At 40.6% G+C, this 23,065-nt stretch overlaps 1 protein-coding gene across 1 annotated transcript; it reads left to right on the top strand.

Moving 5' to 3' along the window:
* The first annotated feature begins 772 nt into the window (after positions 1 to 772).
* On the top strand, positions 773 to 22,415 carry ptpn12 (protein tyrosine phosphatase non-receptor type 12). Its single transcript, XM_070928905.1, has 15 exons — positions 773 to 855; positions 1,439 to 1,477; positions 1,718 to 1,789; positions 1,904 to 1,963; positions 2,302 to 2,444; positions 3,386 to 3,452; positions 3,582 to 3,659; positions 5,250 to 5,348; positions 8,245 to 8,330; positions 13,216 to 13,390; positions 13,734 to 14,691; positions 19,417 to 19,488; positions 20,893 to 20,946; positions 21,890 to 21,973; positions 22,354 to 22,415. Exons 1-15 carry the CDS (start codon positions 817 to 819, stop codon positions 22,413 to 22,415), a joined length of 2,088 nt encoding a protein of 695 aa, XP_070785006.1. The 5' UTR covers positions 773 to 816.
* The last annotated feature ends 650 nt before the right edge of the window (positions 22,416 to 23,065 follow it).

The raw sequence follows: 23,065 nt of genomic DNA, 5'->3' as shown, positions 1-23,065 counted from the left end.
TTAGAACAAAAACACATATCCAGTATGTTGTAATCAGTCATGTAATGGTCTCTGTCTCGCATACACATGCTATACACTTTCGCTGCACTTAATGACCTCGGGGGAAGCTCCCATGACCCAACATCTGTCCTACTTTATTTTATAGCTTTATCCTCTTTTTTCCTCTGTCCCTCCATCCATTCATTAAGGCTTTTAGTGAATGAGCTGCTGATAAGGCAGCGGCTCATCTGTAACAAATGTGCACACACATACACACACTTAGAAATGAGGATATTGTTGTGTGTCCATTAACCTCTTTACATCCCTTTTCTCTCTAGTTTGTCCTTGTTCGCCCTCTCTTTGTCTCTCGCTGTGTCCCATTCTATGAGAGCTTTCCATCCACTCTATTCTCTTTTGTCTTATTCTATTTCAACATCTGTTTCTGCACGTATCAAATATTTCAAATGCATCAAAGTAAATATTTCACCCTCTTTTTTTATTTTCTCCCCAGTTGATCACAGTAGGGTGAAGCTGACGTTAAAAACAACCAATCAGGACTCAGATTATGTCAATGCTAACTTCATCAAGGTAAAAAGCTGCTGAAATTCTTTTGTTGACAGTATGTGGTTTTATTATAGTTTTATATATATATTAGTGTAAAGTGCTATATAATTCACAGTAACATCCATTGCGGGGAGATATAAAGTACTTTTACCGAATATATATATTTTTAAAAACTGTGTGGATTTGTGATCTTGTTCTCCCCATCACTCCACTCAGGGTATGGATGGCCCAGAGGCCTATATTGCAACTCAGGGCCCGCTGCCAAACACTGTCATGGACTTCTGGAGGATGAACTGGGAGTACAATGTAGCGGTGAGTACGGCTCATTGGGTGGTGGAAAAGCAGGAGAGATGGACTGATAGAGGGAGGAGAGTAAAGAAGGATATTCTGCAGGATGTTTACTGAATAGCAACAGAAACCTGTTACTTGGTGCATTTTTTTTCAAGAAAGTGGGTGTAATAATTTAAGTAATTAAAATAAATATTTGATATGGTTGTCAGGAATTAAGAGGCAGACGGGGAGCGCTTATGTTTGAACCAGATGGACAGATATGAAGGGGAGGGAGAGCAGGAGCAGTGATTAGGTTTAACTAGCGCTCTGAAAAGATCGAGATTGCAGCTGTGATAATTACTCCTGTAGGATCAAAGAGAGTGATACCGAGATATCGATGTGAGAGTGACACATTTGATCAAAAATGGTCTGGAGTCGGCACTACTACTGTAGGAATATAGAAAGGTTGAGTCATTCTCAATTAAAGTTTTACTCTGGACCTCATTTTGGCAACTACAGCATTACATAAATGGAACATATAGGAATTAATTATTTTTGGAAATGTAATCCGTGAGAGGCTGACTGTAAATATTGATTGTAAGCCTTCCTGTTTGTGTCTCTGCAGGTTATTGTAATGGCTTGTCGAGAGTTCGAGATGGGAAGGGTAAGGCCGTTTTATTCAATCCCCTCGTGTATGTTTGTGTCTTCGTGTCAGTGCATGCATGTACACAAGTATAGTATGTTTGTATTTAGTCCTCCTTTTGCTGTTAATGTCATTGTCAATGTTCTGCATGTCTTGTTAATTGCTTATTTCAAGCCAGAAAGTGTGTGTGCACAGGAAGCTGTGGTATTTGTCTGGTATTTAGTTCTCAGCCGAAGCTAACTCATGTTCTTCTCTGCTCAGAAAAAGTGCGAGCGGTATTTCCCGCTGCTTGGGGAGGAGCCCATGAGTTTTGGCCCTTTCAGAATCTCCTGTGTAAGTAGACAAATCTCTAATATCACAGCTGTGTGTGTAAGGAGAGGGGGGACTCCTTACATTTCTCACATTTTGTTCTAATTGTGTAAATGTTCTCCGTTCTCTGTTTTCTAGGAATCAGAGCAGGCCAGAACAGACTACTTTATCAGGACTTTGACAGTGGAGTATGAGAATGTAAGTTCTCTGACTTCTTTAGACTCCATAAAGGCACTTTTCTTACAGTCTACTAATCAAAAAGCAATATTGCAATATTAATAGTGGTATTTTTCAAATATTGATATATCTCACATGATGGTAAATGAATGCAAAATCACATAAAAATAATGACAATGATGTCCAAAGCAATGACATTTGTAATACATTATATCAGAAAAAAAACTTCACATATGTAAAACAATAGCTAATTATTTAGCTGAAAGTAAAATTTGCTCAAAGTCATTCATTTGGGCAACATAATCTTGTAAGATAATGACACAGATATGTTTGCATCATGACTTCCCCCGTACGTTTAGGAAACTCGCAGGATAACACAGTTCCATTATATGAACTGGCCGGATCACGATGTCCCCTCATCATTTGACTCCATACTGGATATGATCGGACTGATGAGAGAATACCAGGAGAACGATGATGTCCCAATATGTGTGCACTGCAGGTAGGTACAGTATAGACATACCAACACAAAACCACACACTGGCATCGCTGATTCTAGATTAAGACTCTTTATTTTTTATTACATGTGCTCTCGAATTGAACTGAATGATTAATTCTGTGTTTTTTAAATCAAGATTCAGCACAGCAGAGAAATGTTGCAGGTTTAAAATTTGGCTGATTTATACTGTAGATTTGGTCAACTTGTTTTATTTAACATTTCGTTGTTTCACTTGATCAGTTGAAAATCTTCCTCTAAAGGCTGCAGCTCACTACAGGAATCCAATACGCCATCAATCTGACAATAACATGCTAATACATAATGGCTGTAACAAATATAGAAGTATATTTAGTGTCTTCAAAGGGCAATCACGATACAACCCATCTTATTACTGCTATAGTGATTAGGCTGAGAATTTCAACAACAATGAAAACACACTAATTCATGAGGATATAGACTTGGGTCTTCTGCTGTACACATGCGTGGGCATACACACAACACACACGCACACTGTCTCCATGTGTGTGTAATCAGCTATAATGAGCAGCCTTAGGACATTTCCCAGTTCCTCTGTTACACAGCAGGACTTAAAGCTGTGTCTCTGCGTCTGTAAAGATGCCTTGTGTGGGTCGATGTGCACTCCACTGTATGTGTGTGGAGACTCTGTGCTCGTTAGAGTAGCAGAGGCTCTCTGACAGCATGAGATAAAGTTTTATGATTTCATGTGTCAGACGCGATGCCACATAATCTCAGCGTTTGTGTAGCTCCTGTCTCCATCCTGTCTGGGCCGAGGTGTTGTTGCTTACAGGCATACATACATGTGATTGTCTGTCTTTTTTCGTGGCCTCAATAATAGAAATCCAGAGTTGATATTAGTGAGGAGTGCATTTTTAGTTGTTTTCGTGCTTCTGTTGAATCTAATGTGTATGACTATGACTGTACAGTGCAGGCTGTGGGAGGACAGGTGCTATCTGTGCTATCGACTACACATGGAACCTCCTCAAAGCTGGGGTATGTGAACACACACACACTCTTATACACACCTTAAACATACCTGTACAAATACACATTTTTTTTACACACTAAATGTTAAGCTTCAAGTGAGAATTAACCCATTTGTCGTGCTGTGTGCTTTTAAAGAAAATACCAGAAGATTTTAATGTTTTTCGGTTGATCCAAGAGATGAGGACGCAACGACACTCTGCTGTTCAGACCAAGGTTTGTGTTTAGTTTCAATTGTGAAGAATTGTGTTTAAGCCAACTGAAATGCGATATTTAATACAAAGTTGTTGGAGTAACAGGCAGAAGATATAAAAATGCTAATTAGTGACTGGATGCTAATGTTTATAGCTACCCAAAAATGTTGCTGCAGCCAGGTTTACCTGAAAGCTGTCAACATATTGTCAGATGAATAGATGTCCACCAGCTGCTTTGAAAACAGTAAAAAAAGAACATTAAGTTCCTGCCCTCAGAGGTTGCCAATCTGGTTTTGGAAAGGAAGTAAGTAGGTTTAAGCAATACTAAACCTGTAAGGACATTGCATATACTGCAAGGACAGCGTTTCTCAACGAGCTGCATTATGCAAAACATGTCATCTAATATTTCAGTCATTTTCAGCTTTTAAAGTGGTCTGAATTTATTGAATGTTTACCTTAGTGACACATTGTATTTAGTGACTTTTAGGGTGCCTTCACACCTGTAGTTTAGTTCATTTGGTCCAGACTGAGGGAAAAATCTATATGTTTTTAGTTCTGGTCCTGTTTATACTTGCTTCTTACAAACGAACCAAGAGGAGTAAACATGAAGTCATACAGACTGACAGGTAACTCATTGATTGGACAGTGACTGACAGCAAGTCATACAGCACTTAAGTGCTTTTAATGTGTATTTTTATATTTATTCATTTATGTTCACTGGGAGTCACAAAGAAATACCTGATTATCAGCATAACCTATCAGATTAGATTTTAACTGTATTTCAGGTGTAAATCAACAGTATTTAGTTATGTCTACTAACTTATTACTCTCTTAAGGATTTAAGGACATCCTTTTATATTGTGCAGAATCTGTCTGAATGACAGTTATTCTGTTGTAGCAGCATTTTGTCCATCACACAGCCTGTGTCAAGGCTCCTCATCCCTGTGTTACTTACTGCACACCTGGTTGAGAATGGATCTCAGCCTGTTTCGCCGAGGTCAACACATTCCTGTCATTATTTGTGACTGGTTGAGGTTGTTTTGCCACATTTTTGACATGGGTGTGTTTGCATGTTTCTTGTGGAGTTGGCTGCAGTGGACAGATGATTCTCCACTGGATATAACTTAGTCATATTTGTATCTTCTTAAAGTGGCATACATTCAAAATAATGAGACAAAGCACCCAGCGTCCTCTGCCGCTTTGTTTCTTATTTATGGTGTTTCCCTCCCACACACATGTCCTGACATTGAGAGGGAGAATGAGGCCTGTTAGATGGATTATAGAATTGCCTTGATACACGCTGGTTCAATGAATTCACTGAAAATGTAGTGCAATATACTTCCTGCCTTACCGAGGAAGTAATGAGATTAAATCAGTGTGCATCAGCAAAGGTCATTCTATTGTTTATGCACACAGGTTGTGTTTCATAGCTGTGTAAATGCTATGTTTTTGAGTATAAACATGGAGAATGTTTTTGCCTTTATATTGCTGATTTATTGCTGAAACCCTTTCTTTGTTTTTCTCTCCTTCACCTCACCTTTCCTCCATTTACCCCCCAAACACTTTTTTGTCCCTCCTCTGCCTCATTGTGTCTTTGTCTTTCTCTCTCTAGGAGCAGTATGAGTTAGTTCATAGAGCGATCGCTCAGCTCTTTCAGAAACAACTGCAGCAGCTGGAGAGCCCCACCAACACGCAGATACACGATGGCATGGTATGACACACACATACACATATTGTGCATGCTGTCTGGTGTTAAAGAAAGACAGGATGTCGCTGAGTAACACACTCGGAGTGGGAAAAAAAACACAAATAATTAGTCACAGGGGAGGCAGAGGGTAGGAGGAATAGAAGAGAGGGAAGAGAGGCCTTCAGAAAACTTTGCTCTTTGCACAGACAGAAAAATAAGAGTTACAGAGTTTGTGCCTAAAAGAGAGAAATCTCTCTTCTCGAGGGTCGTCTCAGAGGGCTGTGTACAGTTAGACCTATTTAAAAGAGCTAGAGAAAAAGCTTTGCTCTGTCAGTCACCACTGCCCTCATTCTAATTTATTTCACACTGTCCTCCATTGCCTCCAAACACACACACACACACACACACACACACACACACCAACAAACACACGTGCCACATATGAAGTGTCCGTAATTGTCCCTATTCCCTCCTCCTATTACGCTAGAAGTAAAACCAAACCAGAAAGTTTACGGGTTAAGTTTATGACAAAAACAACATTTAGAACTGTAGCTAGTGAAGCTACAAGTTACTCCTTCTACACTTTTACTGAAAGTAGTAGCTACAATAAAAGCTACTCTGAAAGAAAATGCATTATTATTATTGTATTATTGATGAGTAATTTATTGACAACATGAAACAGAGACTGAGGGACCAGCATCAGACCAGCTTCCCACCCTTCTTTTTTTCGGAGAGGTCGACTATTGGTCCCTCTCTTTCCCTCTCTGCTCCCTACCGGCAAACCAGTCAGCTTGAAGTTTTTTTTATCTCAAAGAAAAAAATAAAATGGCACGCTGTAGCATTTAGTTGCGATACCCCACCACTTAATGAAAAAAGAAATGGCTCTCTTGAAACGTTACATGATTTTAAAAGCAGCTACTCTACCGCACTCCTACTGGAAATTGTAAACTCTCCAACACGGTTGTGTTGACGTGTGAAGATAAAAGACAGAAAGCTGGAGGAAAGAAGGATCAATGAGACAGTGTGCAAGACTGACAACCCTAAAGACACAGAGGACGATGAGAGAGTGCATTGGCAGCAATCCAGGAGTTGACTTCCTGCTTAGGAAGCTCTGATGACATCACCCCTCTCCCATAATGCACTTTGAGTCTGAGAATAGACACGCATCCGTTGGGAAAGGGAGACCCTTGCAAGAGACGGTCACACGAACACAAACAGCCATGTTTACATTTGAAAAGATGCCGCTGACACACTTTCTAAAATCTTAAAATATCTTTCAGTGTCTCTAAAATGGGGACACGCTCGTCCACTGTACCGTACTGTACCGTACCGTACCGTGCCGTACTACGCTTTTAGAAACTATTCTACGTGTTTTAAAGTTTGTGCTATTAATCATTTGTTGTGTTGAGTAGGTGTGGTGTGTATGGAGGAAGACAACAGCTCCAGCACAAGTTTGTTGCTACTCATTATAACCTTGTCATTATCTGACAAAGTTACAAGTCCAAGAGCGCACTGCACGCACACGCACAGTCAGCAAAACATTATCAGTGCACTGTACTGACTCAGTCCATACACACATTGACTCATGTCCAGTCAGCCATTGTTAGGGACTAAAACACCCACATAGGTGCTCTCAATGGCAGAACGAACAATAAGCCTACACATACACACATCCCACACACGTCTTTCTGCTCGCATGCAGGCGCCATTGTTTGCAGGAGGTATTCCTACCCAATGACACACATGGATGTACATACATGTACACTGAATGCGCTCAAGCTAGTTCTTCAGCGGACTTCTGCTCATACAGATGCGTAGAGCCCAAGTGGCCTGGTTTGACCCTCTGTTTTGAGTTCTTGACGACTGAAGTTGTCTCGTCATCTTCTCATTATCAGAGTGGAGAGAGTGTCAAAGTAATGAGTCACGGGGGAAGAGAGGAGAGGAGAGGAGGAGGAAGACGAGAGCTGAGAAGAAGAGAGAGAATATTAGTCGGGAGGAGGAGAGCTTCTTTCAGAAGGAATTTTGATCCTTCAGTGAAGCAATTTTGTTGCAACTTTCTGCTCCAGAAACACGTCAGGAGAAGAAAGAGAGTAGAGAAAGAGCTGCTTCACATTTCATCAGCAGTTATAGAAACTGCTGTTCTCATGTGCGCTCAAACTGGGTCTCGCAAACAAAATCCAGCTATTTCATAAGCAAAAGATGTGTATAGTGAAGTCATAGTGATGATTTGACAATTATCAAGGGAAATTCCAGCTTGTCTCTCTGCATATTTCACCCTGTTATACATACACAGAAGCACAAAAAGGTTCTTTGGCTGGCAGAACATGCAAAACAAAATCCCATTTGGAATGTTGTCAGACTGAACATACCAGTACTCTCACTGCAGCTCAGGTGTGTTCATTTAACACGTCAGTGCTCGATGGAGGCGTTTTTCCAATGCCAAGTAGGAGCAGGCTCACAAGTTCCTTTAAACAACAAGTAAACACAGAAAATGAAACGAATTTGGCAACAATGTATTGGGGAGCCACAAGTAAACATTTGAATAATTACGGCTAGGAGTTTGGTATCCAGATGTGTGGCTACTTTTAGGTGAAACCACTTTGCCCATGAGAACACGACAAACTCAGTTTCATTTGGTGTAATGTTGTTTTTACATAAACACATAACATAAACAAACAGTTAAATGAATCAGTTAAATGTGGTTATAAAAGAATTGTGAACAAGATATGTACTGAGTGGGACATTTTACAGTTGAAACATAAAGTCTCTGTAGGACAAACTATGTAACGGAGACACTGTTTCTAAGCTACATCAAACATATCAGTGTAGCAGCCCTGGCTCTTTGTGTATGAAAACCTGAGTTAAACTTTAAACTCAAAGAGTGTGTGTATGTTTTTGTTTGTGTATGTTGATTGTCCAGGATGAAAGCAGTCCAGATAAAGCAGGCCAACAGTCAGATGATGAGAGATGGGACACACCGCCTCCAAAACCTCCCCGCATACGCAGGTAAGACGGGCGGTTCGACTTATATGATCAGCTGTTCAAGTCTCTTCTCGTCCGCTCTTAAAGTTCACACTTGCAAAATGGATGTAGCTGAAGAATAAAATAACCCGCCCTCATCCTCCACACAGATGAATGAACACACAGAAGTGAGCAGTAGGTGTGAAGTGGTCCATCACTGAACACTGTGGGTGTTGTGTTTTGTATGAGGAACGCGGGAAAAAAAAAAGAAAAGAAATCACAGCACAACAGTTTGTGTGAAGCGCTCAATGAAAACATATTAAACTGACCAAACAGAAGCAGCAGGTGTTGTTTTCACCTCAGAGGAACCAGAGCTTTCTGACACATTAGCTCCCCACTTTTACTGAAGTTAACTTCTGTTTGGTGTTAACAACTGCTAAGGCCTGAGGAGCAGCTGTATTTATAGATCATTTTGCAACACTTTACAATACTCTGTAACACTACATAGTGTTGCATGTACCACAACCTGAGGGCTAGTTGAAGTAGAGCTGCTATACATCTTTCATCTCCCCCTTCTTTGAGAACAAATACAAGGTTTTTCACACTTGCAGGCATTTGGTTTCAAACACACACACACACACACACACACACACACACACTGTATCATCATATGCATACATACAAATTTTCTGCATTTTCTCCCCTCCTCATTCCTTTCTCACCCTCTCTTCTCGCTTCTCTTCGTCTCTCTCCTCACTCTCCACCTGATTTTTAATTTTGCTATATGTGCCCAGCAGGGGTTGTGCTCCACTTTCTCGCAGCCAGTTCATCTTCAGTATGATTTACCCACAGAAGGCCGTTACATACAACTTTATAAACAACCCTGATAGATGCTCAGAGTTGCCTCAGTACTGTTGCTTTAATGTCACAGAGGACTTCTTGTTGCCAGGAGACTGTTTCACTTAATTACCTGTTGCTAGAAGCTTTGTCTAAAAATGTCCAGTTCGACAGCATTGAATGCGTGAATCACTTGCTCTGTGCTTATCCATGTGATTTAATTTATACATTTTCATTCTTTGCTCTGGACCAATCTTCATTTTAATTTGATGCCCAATCCTAAACCTTGTAATACCAGACATCAGAGCCAACGTGACCTTTTGTTGCCTTTCTCTTACTGCTAAAATGGTCGCGCTTAATTTGTCTCCTGCACCAGTCGGTTTGATGGGAAAGCAAACATTTTTTCAGAGGTCCTAATTTTGGGATGTAGCTGCAAGTGATCTGTTTACTGAAAAGTTTCCTGAGTAAAATATACAAATTTGAACTGCAGGCAAAATAGGAAGCTTTCTTGGAAGTGAGACTGTCAGGAATATGTGGGTTTCTCCCTTTACTTGACTCACTCTTAAATCTCACGCTGTGTCTCAATATGTGTCTTTCTCTCGCTGTGTCATCCCTCAGTTTCCTAAAGAAACAATGTCAAGGCCTAGTTTAAGCCTGGGAGTATTCTAGTGACGGTAAGAGCTATTTTTACCAGCATAGTCCACATTCTGCCGGCCACACTCCCCCTGGGACACTTTGGCTGTGTGTGTGGGAGATTTTTGTCGAAACATACTGCTGGAACTCCAATGTGTCCGCCATCAAGGTCACAAATACTGAGGTCATGGCATTTACATACATACACACAAATTCACTGCCACACCCTCACAGAGTCATATCCTCCATATCAGGAGTGGGCGTCTTCTTCTTGTTGAAATCAGTGCATGTCTCTTGCAGCAGTGCTTGTTAGCATTTCAAATTGTTGATTCTTATCAAACCAGGAAGTGTCTCTTCAAGCTTTGTCCCCTTGTAGCGCATCCCGCCTCTAACGAATGCATGCAGGTCCCACTGTGAACCAACACTCTGATTTAAAATGCAGCATCTCCCCTCTGGAGTACATGTGTGTGGAGGGCACAGAGCGCTTGTTGTGTGTGTGTGTGTGTGTGTTTGTGTGGCCAAGGTTAGCTCCTAACTGTGTCACCAGCATGCCAGAGCAGTATGGATGGTTGTGGTGTTTTTATGCTTCAGGTCAAAAGTGGAAGAAGTGCAGGGTTAGTTGTGTAAGATGCTCTTTGAAGCATCTTTTAAGATTTTCGTCAATAGTCACAGATCTTTTACACACAGAAGCTTTTATAAAACTGCAGAAATATTTATTATAAGTAGTAAATAAACATTACATTGCTTTTAACACAGCTATAAGGACATTTTTAATTGTTTATTAATGTACAGTTATTTTCAATTATTATTACCTCTCCTATTACAACTGAATTTTAATATATTGTCATTCATTTCCCATTCACCCCCCACTTATGGGTGCCCACACTTGTTATAGTTGTTGGCAAATACATTAATAAACACTTAATCTGCTTACAACTACATTAAAAAGTGTCAAAATATCTAAAGCTTTTCACCTCCAGAGACGCAATGGATATAAACATTTTACTGCTCTGAAATAGATGCAAGAAGAGCATTTATTTATTTTATAGAATCTGTTAATGTATGACAAGTTGAGGGAATCCATTCGAGACTGTCACACACAATGTGGAAAGCAGGTAATTCTGGTGAAGAGGTAAACTTGTGTTTTGGTGACAGATTATCAGCACAACATGCATTGAAGTTGGCACATTTTCTACGGTTAAACAGATTTTTTTTTCACAAACTCTGAGGGTGTTTGTTAGTAAAAGCTAAACACTACTTTCCACTTCACTTGATGTAAACCCTCATAATATTTTAATACAAACTAGCACTTTTCATGTGATTTGTTCCTCTAACCTCAATGCCCTTTTATTTTTGCCAACTCTGCTCATTTGCTTTGCTGTGATGTATTAGTCTTAGCTGCTGTAATAGCTCAGCCTCCCCCTAAGGAATCATTAAAGTTTCATCATATTTTATCTTAGAGGTACACTATAAGCTGAATAAACTCTGTGGTGTCTGAATGATTCATATCCCCATGGAAACAATCAGCACACGTGGGAATCATCTGTGTTATCATTGAATATATCTGTTGCTTGTTCAGTCAGTGAAAACGATACAGAAGGAGACATTTTCATGGGTAATTTATGTTTTCATTAAAGAAAGCTCCAAAGGAATATTACATCAGTGTTCTTGTTTAAATAGTGTCTAACCTGGATGCCAGAAATGAGCAATAAGTGAATCCATAAGAGGCGACTTTAGCTTCTGGTGGTTAGAAAAGCTCAGCTGGACTTGAGCTTTGTCTCAACAGGCAATCATGACCTCTGACCTCCCTGCTGAGAATTATAACAAAAGTTATTATTCTAGTGTTACTGTATTTAGTGATTAAATCAGACTGCTTAGGAATGGTTCAGTGTAAATCCTGGCATGCTTTCCTATTATTAGTATATTCAACATGCCTTCTGCCACATTTAATTAAACTCATTATGAAAAATTAAGAATAGAGAACCATAAATAAACAAAAATGCAAATGGAAGATCGCAGCCTCTGTCATGTGTCAGCTTATGGCAGCTATACTGCGATGCTGAGGCTTCATGAGGAAGCCTTTTACAGTATGACTGCAACTCAGAAGTTGGTCAAGAAAAGGAAATTCCCCGTATGTCTCGCTTGCAACTTCTCTCTGTCTGATTATCTGTCTTCGATCCACACACACACGCAGCATCATGTGCAGTCTACTTTAGCTCTTGTTTCAGTCATGTGCTCTTGATTTAGCACACCACCACATCCTTTCACTGTTTTGTTTTTCTTATGTCTATATGTTTGCATGCATATGTAAATGTATATTCTGTGGAGCGGAACAGTATCTTAATGTTTTACTTTTCATCGCTGTGTAGCTCAGTCACAACCTCCACATCCTGTATATAATTCACACACCTACAGTGCGGTCATAAGTAGTTTATAAGCACATTACTTAAACACACAGTACTGTACGTGTGGGAGACTTTTGTTGAACACTGTTGAGTACAATAGAAATCACTCTTACTGTAGATACTATAGTAACACAAACATTCACTGAACTAGCAGGTAGACGACATTGTACACGTTGGTAGCTGAAAAGAGAATTAAATGTCTTTAATTAAAACACTTCCTCTTTTCTATGGACCACCTGCGCCCTACGTAGGCTGCTGCACAGGAAAGAATACAATACATTTGGGAAATATGGCTTCGACTCTGTACTGCAGTTCCAGAGGCGTTATATACAAAGTACAACACATTCAGAGGGATACACTCTGTAGTGGTGATTCTGTTTTCAGTTTGCTTAACATCTACACGTCATGTCAACCTTAAAGCCACACAATATGGGCTGTCGGTCAGTGGTAACTTAGAGTAACATCTGAGGGCATGTCATTTCTCTCAGACATCCTATTTTTTTAATTCTGCCACCTAGTGGGGGAAAACTAGTTCACAACATGAACAGAACCTATCTTTTAGTTTCATTCATGTATGAAATGAAGTTCATTTCATCTAAGTTTCATCACTTCTTTTTAGATAGAATCATTTAAATGTGGATGTCCACATGTCTGGAAGATGAAATTCTTTTCATCATTTTCACTTCCTGAACCGCAGTCTTCAAAACTTCTGTTTAAGGCACCGTCATACCGGTTTCTTTTTAGCTAAAGCAAATAGGTTAGGCTTGTTCTTTAACATCAACTATTATCATAATGTAAAAGCAAAATGTGTTGACACGTGAATGAGTGAATTTTCCTTCACAGTGTTTGTCTCTGTGAATGTACAATGAGTTTGATATTTTAATTATAGCACCTCTGTTACATTTTGGGCTCTGTGTGACGAAGATGTCTTACTAAAGAACATCAGAAGTCTGTCTCTCAGTGCGTAATATCCATTCAATAAAAACCTCCTCTGGCTTCAGCTCTATTTTGCTGTTAACTGAGCTCACTCTCTTTCTCTCTCTCTGTCTGTCTAGTTCCCAGGCAGAAGGTGATGTGAAGGAGGAAATACTGCAGCCCCCAGAGCCTCACCCTGTACCCCCCATTCTGACCCCTTCTCCCCCCTCTGCCTTTCCCACCGTCACCAATGTACGGCAAGACAACGACCGCTACCACCCCAAACCTGTCATACACGTCCTGGCTACCACACAGGTGAGTCTACTTTTTGTATTCATTCACACGATGTTTGTTGTGTGTTTTTCCAACAATATGTTACTTGGGCATTAGTCCACCTGGCCAGCAACATTATTGCACATTGTTTGCACAGTGTTCTCATTCAGGAACAGGTGATTAGATGTTTGATTGAACTAGAGCTGCAGCTAATGATTATTTTTATTATCAATTAATCTGCTGATTAACCCTTAACTTTTTGAGGATCAACTTGCCCTAAACACTGACTCCCTTTCACATTGAAGATTTCTGTTGTTTCCTAGGTGACGCTGTATTTGCAAAAGTTGCTTCAATGTCTCATGTTTTAATTTCCTTTTCCTTTCAGAATAAAGAAGCGGATAAGCAGCAGAACCAGTCAGAACCCAGTCCAAACAAGCAGACGAGTCCCTCAGAGCAGAAAGACCAAGATCTACAAAGTCGAAAACAGCAGACTCAGGTCTCAAATCTAGATCTCAATGACAACTATAACAACAAATTGTCTTCAACATCGACAAAATCAGAATCGGGCCAAAGCCAGACGCCCTCCTCACCCCTCTCCCCGGTTGTTGAATGTTCCGGTGCTCCTCGGATCGAGAGGAAGCTGAGCATTGAGATTAAAAAGGTGCCGTTACAGGAAGGACCTCGTAGTTTTGACACTTCCTCCTCCATCGGAGTGGCAGGCGGAATAGGTAGCAGCTCGACCAATAGCGCAGGAATGCTGCAAAGAAGCCACGCCTTCAAAGCGCGTACCGGCCAATCCCTGCTGACATCTAGCTCCTCGCTGTCGGAGGACTCGGGCACGGAGGGAGGAGCAGGCGGATGTGGGGAGAGTCACGCAGACGGAGGCGTCCTAGCCCGACCAAACCACCTGCCTGTGAAGAGCGAGAAGGGGGAGACGCATGGAGGGGAGAGAGTGGAAGGGAAGGCCGGCCATGCATCATGGGCTCAGGCCTGCAGCAGCCCGGAAAAACAGTTCCCCAAAACCTCCTCCTCCTCTTCCTCCTCAGACCGCGTTGGTCCATCCTCCTCCTCCTCTTCCCACCTCTCCTCCACCTCTTCCTCCTCCTCCTCCACTCCCGTTCGGACTGCCCTAAGTTTCACTAACCCCCTGCACTCTGATAACTCGGACGAGGAGGGGGACGGAGAGATGTCCGGGGGAAAGGAGGGTTATCGTACTAATGTATCCACAGCAACGGCCATGGTAACCGCATCCCCTCACCACGGAGACCAGCAGCCGGTCCGGAAGGTGTCGCCCATGTCGATTGCAGGGCAGAGCTCTCCGTCACCTTCTGCTACCACAACAAGTATGTCAATCAGCTGCACATTCCTTTAACTAACTGGCTGCTTTCCTGACAGTATCAATTAAGAATTAGAGAGGTAGTAAATAAATAAACATCTGGATTAACTAAATAAAAGGGGTTTAGGCTTCACTTAACTAACTCAACTAAACACTGAAGATCAGTTCAGCTTATTTCTGAGGAGTCTAGTTATGTTCTTGTAAAGGCACTGAGAGTAACTATTATCCGCACACACACGTGCTCAGGGAAACCACACGGTAGAGTCATTTTCCAGGTCAGTTAGGAGACAGGTCTCAGACAGACCACATGCTAATGACACGTTGTATGTCACCGCACACACACTGTGTTATACTGTTCTTACTGCTGTGTACAGAAAGAGGCAGAGAGAGAAATAACAGGAGACGAGGAAAGAAAGGAAGAACGAGAAAAAAAACCCAAACGGAGTGAGATAGTTCCAGTCAGTCTCATATGAAGCATGGCTGTATGACTAATTGGTTGGTTTGCAAAGGAATGCTGCAAATGTTAACAGGCAAACATCTGTCAAAACAACTCTACTCTTTCTCTTTCAGCTTGTGTGTGTTTGTCTAAGTGAGTGAAATTTGCGAACGGGAGAAAGAGCAAAAGATGTTCTGTTTTTGTGTGTTTTTGTTTCGGTGCAGTTATGTGTGTGTGTGTGTGTGTGTGTGTGTGTGTGCATGTTGGATGGTGAAGGATCAACACTGCATGATACTGATAAGTACACGTTCGCCAGCTCTGTGCACGTTGGGTTGAACAGAGCGGCGTCACACTGTTTGTGCATCGGTATGGCCTCACTGTCATGATTGTGAACGACAACATGTGGTTTTTAATCTTCTGGGGACTGAGATCGCTCCTTCTTCTTTGTTGATTTCAAAATCATGAGATTCTGAAATCTGATTCTTGCTGTGATTGGAGCTGATGTGTGTAATGGTTTGAACTGGACTTTGGCTTGGAACGGTTTTGATTTTAAATGGGTTCAAAGCTTGATGAAATGAGATTTAACTGCATTTTTAAGTATTGGATTTAACTGTGAGGCTGCATGATGTGAATCAATTTGCCGGCAGTAAAATTACTAAATAAAAGTAGTATTTGTTCTAATAAATAGAGTCTCTTGGAACTGGAAGATATCGATACATGGATAAAAAAAAAACGCTTTGGGTTTTCTGGACTGCGGTTTCTTCTTACTTCAACAATTACACTGATACTGACATATTGACAATAAGATAATAACGACCTGGCTGATTTATTGGTCTAATAAGCTGCATAACAACATTTAGTCAATGACAAAAAATTATTGCAATAAAATCCCTAATGATTTTTAGTTGTCAGCAACAGTTTACCTGACTTCAGTCCCATCTGAACTGTCGTGTTTACTATAAGCACAGAAGATGCTTCTCCAGAAGAAAACCCAACACACAGAATGATTTTCCTCTGCGCACTGTGTGAAAAGGAAATTATTTTAAGCACAATTTAGAAAATGCAGAGAATTGGAGATACGAATATACTACAGAGAAAGAAGCCTGTTTTGAGGCTGTTTAAAAGTCGTGATGTTGAAGAAAGGAGTTGAAGGTTGCACACCCGTAACTCAGATGCAGTGTTGTTATTGTAAATTCTAGTGCTCTTTGCTTCAGGAACCATAGAGAAAGTAGCGTGATACAACAGTTGTTATTGTTCCTCATTTATACTCGGTGAACACAAACAGCTGAGAAACAAACCAACATGTTTCTGTTAAATAATCAAATAAAATTCAAATGTTATGGTATCCATTTAAATGTCTGGCATCACACATCATGCACTCCTGAAGTATTTCCAATATTTAACACTAAATGCAGAAATATTTGCCTCACAGTCCTGAAGTGGACTTGTTCTGCGTTGTGGTCTGCTCTGCTTTCTGGCACATCATTTATTTGGGCTGCGGCGGCGCTTTGTAATTTTGCCGGTTATGAAAGGCTGATGGCTGCTGTTTGTTTGGTTGCAATAATCTAATGACTGCTTGTTGATGAGCTGCATTGAGCAATTTGCTGCTTTTGTGGTTGGTCAAGAGGAAGCTAGTGGCTGTTTCATTATCGATGAATTAATCAAACTATTGATATTGCACATTTTATACATAGGTGAGTGCAGGTCAAAATGCTTTACCAGTTAGTGGCAAACTAATGAGACATAATATAAACAGTTACCAAGTGGGAAACCAATGCATGCAAAGTTTGAGTTAAATATGTAAAACGTTACAAATATACAAAACTACAGGATTAGAATATACAGGATGAATAAAGTTCTCCCTCTCTTATCTGAAAAGGTAATAAAAATGATAAGAATACAAAATAAAACAGACAATGGAAATATCAATCTAAAGGTATGTTTTGCTGTCAGTGTAGTTGATGTTTTAATAATCAGCATTCAGTTATTATTAGTAGCTGAACACATTAACTTGTTCAGCCAATGCAGTTATCTTTGTCTTTGAAGCTGGAGTTTGTAATTACATTGTGAAGAGCACTTACGTTAGATCAGGAACAGTAATATCATGTAGTCTTTATTGGCTCTTGCCCTCATCACTCATGGTGACATTAACCTGCTGTACAATCCCCTAATGTTTTCCTGAAAATGCTGCAGAGCCAGATGAACTAGCATCCGACTCTGGCCTTCATTAAGACTAATGTAACACTAAGCTAGGCTCACTCAGCTTCAAATGAGTAATCCCCAAAGGTTAGGACTTTTTTAGACGTGGAATTACAAATCATTTTGGAGGCTGCAGTTTGGTGTATTGCGTTATATTGATAGGTGTTTCTATTATTTTGTCTGCCACATTTGAATCAATGAGGGTTAATAACACCTCTCTATATAACCCACCACAAACTGCAGCCTCCAAAATGATCATAAAGTGTAATCAATACCTCTCTGAGACACTTTCAACAACAACTGAACATTATAACCTTCATGAAGGGAGGATTTATTGCAGGACTGTTGTATTAGACTGCATTAGTTTTAGCTATGTGTGCCTAATAAACTGGCAGCAGAATGTACTCATCCTGTATATTTCAATCACCCAAATAAACAACCATCATAGTGTGAATGACCAACTGTCAGAAAATGAACTATAAAAGAGGCATTATTTCAGGGTCAATAGATTGGCTCTCCCAAGAAATGAGGCTAACATTTTACAATAACGACATTATACTCAAAGGCAAAAACTCATCAAAGGCAATAACCCGACCCTTCAGAGCCTCAGAGTATATTTCAGCTGCCCCCTGCCTTTCCATCCCCCTTCAGATGAATGGGAGATGATATTATTAAGGGTCGGGCTTCCTTTAGAGTCCAACCAGGACTCAGTAAGAAAGAGATGCACTCATGGTCAGTAATAGGGTCATTAATACAGAAGACTCATTGAATTAAAAAGAGCCACATTTATTTTAGCTGGGCAGTGGGTTAAAGGTAGCTTTCTCTCAAAGAGAACCACTAGAAAGTTATAGTGTTGGGCAGATATAATTGAATGTGTATGGTAAGCTCTGAAGAGCCATTGAATTTTATTCATAGTCACAGTCAATATTGAAGATAAGAGGAGGAACCAGCTGGAACTCAAAACAAGAATCATCTTTTTCTGATTACCCTGCATTGCCTCCTTCTTATGAGATGCTGCAGCAGGAACTAATTGTAGTGGTAATGGCCCATGGGTAATTTTCCAAAGCCACACAAGACAGTATTGCCCTCGGAGATGGATATTGTCAAATAATGCTCAATTTGAAAATGATAAGATGAGGAGAATGTAAGGAAATATCTGGAGCATGTCAATGATTTTAGTTGCAACGCTATCTGCCAGGCCAGTAACTTTACCAGACTATATATAACATTTATATCAGTGGTGCTTGAGTAGTGTGTGAAGCAAGGCTGACCTACTCTTTCACCTCATGTGAATTATTATTTATCATTACATATACAGATTTCCTGTGACAGCGGTTACACGTCAGACATAGTTCTGAAACTAACAGAGGTAAACCTTAATTTACATTATCAGTGTCAGCGCTGATACAGTTCTCAGTATTCAGCATCTGCAAATCCGTTTGTGTGCGTTGCAGACACAACGACTGACACTTTTAATTACATGTGGTTAGGGGTCTGGAGATCCCCCACAATTCAGAACACTGTTAAAGAATAAAAAAAGAAAGAAAACAGTACGTGTATAGAATATTTAAGAAGTCTGCTTTTAAAACTAATCTGTAACAGCAGATCTAACTTCTTTTGTTGTTGAAAACAGCACAAATTAGCAATAGAAAGAAAAAATAAACATAGCATAATTTAGTTTTGTGTGCTTGATTTATCAAAGAACACAAATAACAATGACAATAATAAGAACAACAAACAAATAAATAAGTCCCATTGGATACATAAAGTCATTTTAAGTAACAGGATATTGTAAATCACAACAAAATATAGTCCGATCTCTCTCCATATCGCCTATCTATGTTGTTTTAACCACTTGATTAAACAGTTTTACTCACATCAGAGCTTCCTTTAGTAACAAAGCAGTGTTGTATAACGTCGTATACATAATGTACCACTGTCTTTACAGAAAGAATCCAGGAAACACTTGTTCTGAGTTTCAGCACTTGAGCTTTTCTGTGCATCGTTTTACATTTGACTGCCGATCTCTTGTCTTTCTCCTCGGCCAGTTATTAAAGTTGCTTCTCTTTGATTTGATCTCTGACCTCTTAAACCCAGACTGCTGGGACAGCGATGACTCCCCTCCCCCCCTCCCTGCGAGAACCCCTGAGTCCTTCCTACTGGCCACAGGTGCGTTTGCATTGGTCAAGATTCACAGGTGTGTTTCCAGGGCTGTGGATTCACTGGGTCTCCTCCCGGATACAAGTCGGGTGTTTGTTTGTTTTTTAATGACTGGGCAAGAAGGTGGATGGATCTGAGAATATGAGCAATGGGTAAAACATACTACTAATGCGTAGTAGTGTGAAACCATCAGCAGTAGGCGTTTGCTACAGTCGGTAGTCTCTGATAGCTGAAAAAGGAGGAATATGATTTTATATTCCCGTTTTATCTGCTCCTCTTATCTGGTACCTTGCAATGTATGAACAGGTAGGGCTTCAGTCTCTCTCATCCTCACTTCAAACGCACAGATGGACGCACATATTGCAGGTATGAAGCCTGCAGGTAACAGGATGGTCTCTTAGATAACTCGACCACCCTGTTGCCTTCTGCTGTTTTTTGCTGTGTAGTGCTCTGATATTAGAAGAGGAGAGCGTTAATATTCAACCACATTAGAGCACATAAGATGAAAAGGAGTTAGGACATTTTCACTGTTTTTTCTTTTGTGAGAGGCTTTATCAGTTTTACAACACTAGAGGGTGCCACTGGCAGCATTTCAGACCTGCAGTGACGATGATCAGTCACAAGCTGTGTCCCAAATCATACTACACACTAATTCACTGTGGATAGATTGACGAAATAAAGTATACTCAAAACGTTCAGTATGCATACTATAAAAAAACCCATAGATTTTAGAGTGCGCTGTTAATGGACACTATTCTCCCATAATGCAATGCACACAGGAAATTGAGGAGCAGCTCACAACAGCAACGTTTTTCTTTTAATTTGTTGTTATTGGCTGTGAGATTATAAAGTCACAGTTTGAAGTGTGTTGATTTCTTGTATATTAAATCAGAAAACACAAAGTTTAGTATATAGTACATACTGCATACAGTTAGTGTGTAGTGTGGAATTGGCTGTAGTTTATTGCTTTAGTAATGGTTTAAAAATGGGTGCATATAAATGTAGGGAAATGTATTAAGGGTACAGCGACACAGTAGGAAGTAAGAACAGTGTCTTGAGGCTTTAATGTCGTTTCTTAACCTGTCTCCTCATCTGTTTATGATCAAAGAAGGATTCTAGCTCTCACTTGTGTGCACCAGCTCAATCTAAATACAGGTGAGCATAAGGCCTTAGTTCACCTTTTGCCCCAAGTGGATGTTTTCCTCCCCACTGTGCGGCTGAAGTATGGAGTAAAGATTGGGTTAATGGAGGAGACTGAATGAGGATGTAAAATGGAACGATACTGTGAAGCTTAGTGAGTTTGAAAGGAGCATGAAGTGTATGAATGTGAGTCGATTTGCTTAATGTCTGTATGTCTTTAAGTGTTTGTCATGTCAGTTGTTCTCAACCTCTTTCTGTTGCCCTCTCTGTCAGACCCTCTGGAGGTGAAAACGTCAGCCTCAGCTGAATGGAGCGGTTCACATAAAGGTAAGAGCACGCACATTGTTTCTGTCTGCGTATCCATGTGCTGCCCTGTGCAGAGGAGTCTCCGCATGTTTGTCCTTGTGTTTATGCATGTTCACGGCCTCTAGTCAGCAGAGCAGGAACCAGACCTTCAGTGTTTTTACAAATTAGCCTGCGCACGATAAGACTGACGGCATTTGTCAAAAGGGCAGCTGTAAGAGTGCAAGTAGTAACGAGAAAGGAAGAGATACAGAAAGAGAGAGAAAAGGGAAAAAAAGAAACATGTCTATAGAGAGGTGAAATGAAAAAATGTCTGCGTATGCTTATCTGCACTGTGAGGACTGAGTGATGATGGTTGCTGCCAATTTATTGCTTCAGCAGCTTCGGTGCGTGTGTGTGCCTGCGACAGAATAATCGAAAGGGAATAACTGTTTGAATTGAATTCTGTAATGATTTTTTTTCACTAGCTATGAATATGACTCAATAGGAGAAATAACAGAGAATAAAAAGACTGGTTTCATTCAAGTTCCTGCTGATAGCCGGCCTTCAAATGTCATGAACTATGAACATGCAAATTTCATGGCAGACAGAATCAGTTGCTGTAAACTTACACACACACACACACACACACACACACACACACACACACACACACACACACACACACACACACACATATTTTAGGCTAAATGTGTGGTGCAACTCATATGAGGCTATTTGAGCCTGAGGCCTACATGTGTTTAATCAGACAGCTGCCAAACATTTATTAATAATGATTAAGTTAAATGGTAATAATAAAATATAAATAATAAGTTAGTAGTAATTACACTTTTAACAAATGTAGGCCCTCCCTCAGTAAAACGAATGCAGTTTAAATGGGTCTTACATCACTAAACCTATTATAGCACCACTGATAATCACACAGTGCTTCCACCCCATTAATCTGCCTGTGTTTGCCTGTGTGTAGATGTGTCAGAGTGTGTTAAGAAGACGTCTCCAGCTGACCCTGCATCAGCTGGTACCACAGCAACAGACAGCAAGGCAGACCTGGGTGGGTAAGTCTGCTCTTTTACCTCTTTTGCATGTTTTTTTTCGGTGACTGGACGCCGTCGTCGCTCATGTTTCCTCTAGTCAACTCTCTGAAGGAGCACACACATTATTTGCACAAGTAATGATTTTATGTCTCTGTGCAGAAAACTTTGCTGACAAACATGGTTTCTATTAATGTCGTCATTTTTGTTTTGATGTGTGGTATTGGAAGCCTAGCTTTGGGCTGCATGTGCAGGAAATGTTTGATGTTTTTGAGACCAGGCAACAACTGAAGGCACATTTTCCTCCTGGGTGGGGGGGCGGCATTTCTGGATGTGTCGTTTTATTCAGTTTAAAGCAAACCAAACCCAGCTAAGAAATTCTTTTTGCCTCTTCCGTCAGGGTTCGGTAACCGCTGCATTCAGCCCAAAGGCCCTCGGGAACCCCCCCTGGAGTGGACATGATGGAACGATCCATCTGCCCCGTCCACCGACACGTGTCCTCCCTTGTCAGGAGATGGACTCTACCATTCTCACCTGGCTGGTCCAAAAACCAAGTTGATAGATGCTACACAGACAGACAGACAGACAGCACAATTTTACATAGAAACACCTTCTGTGTAACTCTGTGCCAACACCTTCTCCAGTTTGAGCTCATCCTTGTCCTCTTCTTCCTCCTCCTCCTCGGTCATCCCTTCAAAGTGCCACTGTGTAAAGCAGAAGAACACTTACTGGTCAAGTGGCTTGTCCATTTTAGAACAAAGCCCACATTTTCCTGTTCAGCTTGCTGATGTTAGAGGTGTCGACTTCTCTAGATGCTGACCTGGGAACAGTCTGGTTATTTTCCTGTTAATGGTTAAAGGATAATTCCTGTGTCTGTTTATGGTGACTTGAGACTAGATTAAGAAAGGGTCTTGTTTTTCTCTCTAGACACATCATGAAAAACATGTCCATGTGAGGCTAAACAAAGAGGGATGTGGGTGTAACATAGTAGATACAAAGTGTCCTCCTTAAATTAACAGGACGAACATTTTCTTTCGCACCAAAATGAGAGAAAACAAAATTTCAGCATAAATCAGGAATTATCTTTAATCAGAAAAGCAACGGTGGGAAGC

Source organism: Enoplosus armatus, chromosome 22, assembly GCF_043641665.1.
Source record: "Enoplosus armatus isolate fEnoArm2 chromosome 22, fEnoArm2.hap1, whole genome shotgun sequence".
Taxonomy (NCBI): Eukaryota; Metazoa; Chordata; class Actinopteri; order Centrarchiformes; family Enoplosidae; genus Enoplosus; species Enoplosus armatus.
This window is presented reverse-complemented; position numbering and strand designations above follow the sequence as displayed.

Excerpts from the sequence above, each read along its gene's own strand:
- ptpn12 (XM_070928905.1), top strand. The coding sequence starts at position 817 with ATGGACTTCTGGAGGATGAACTGGGAGTACAATGTAGCG. Across the intron at positions 2,445-3,385 it reads CCAATATGTGTGCACTGCAG|TGCAGGCTGTGGGAGGACAG; the intron begins GTAGGTACAGTA and ends ATGACTGTACAG. Across the intron at positions 14,692-19,416 it reads ACCTTCTGCTACCACAACAA|ACTGCTGGGACAGCGATGAC; the intron begins GTATGTCAATCA and ends TCTTAAACCCAG.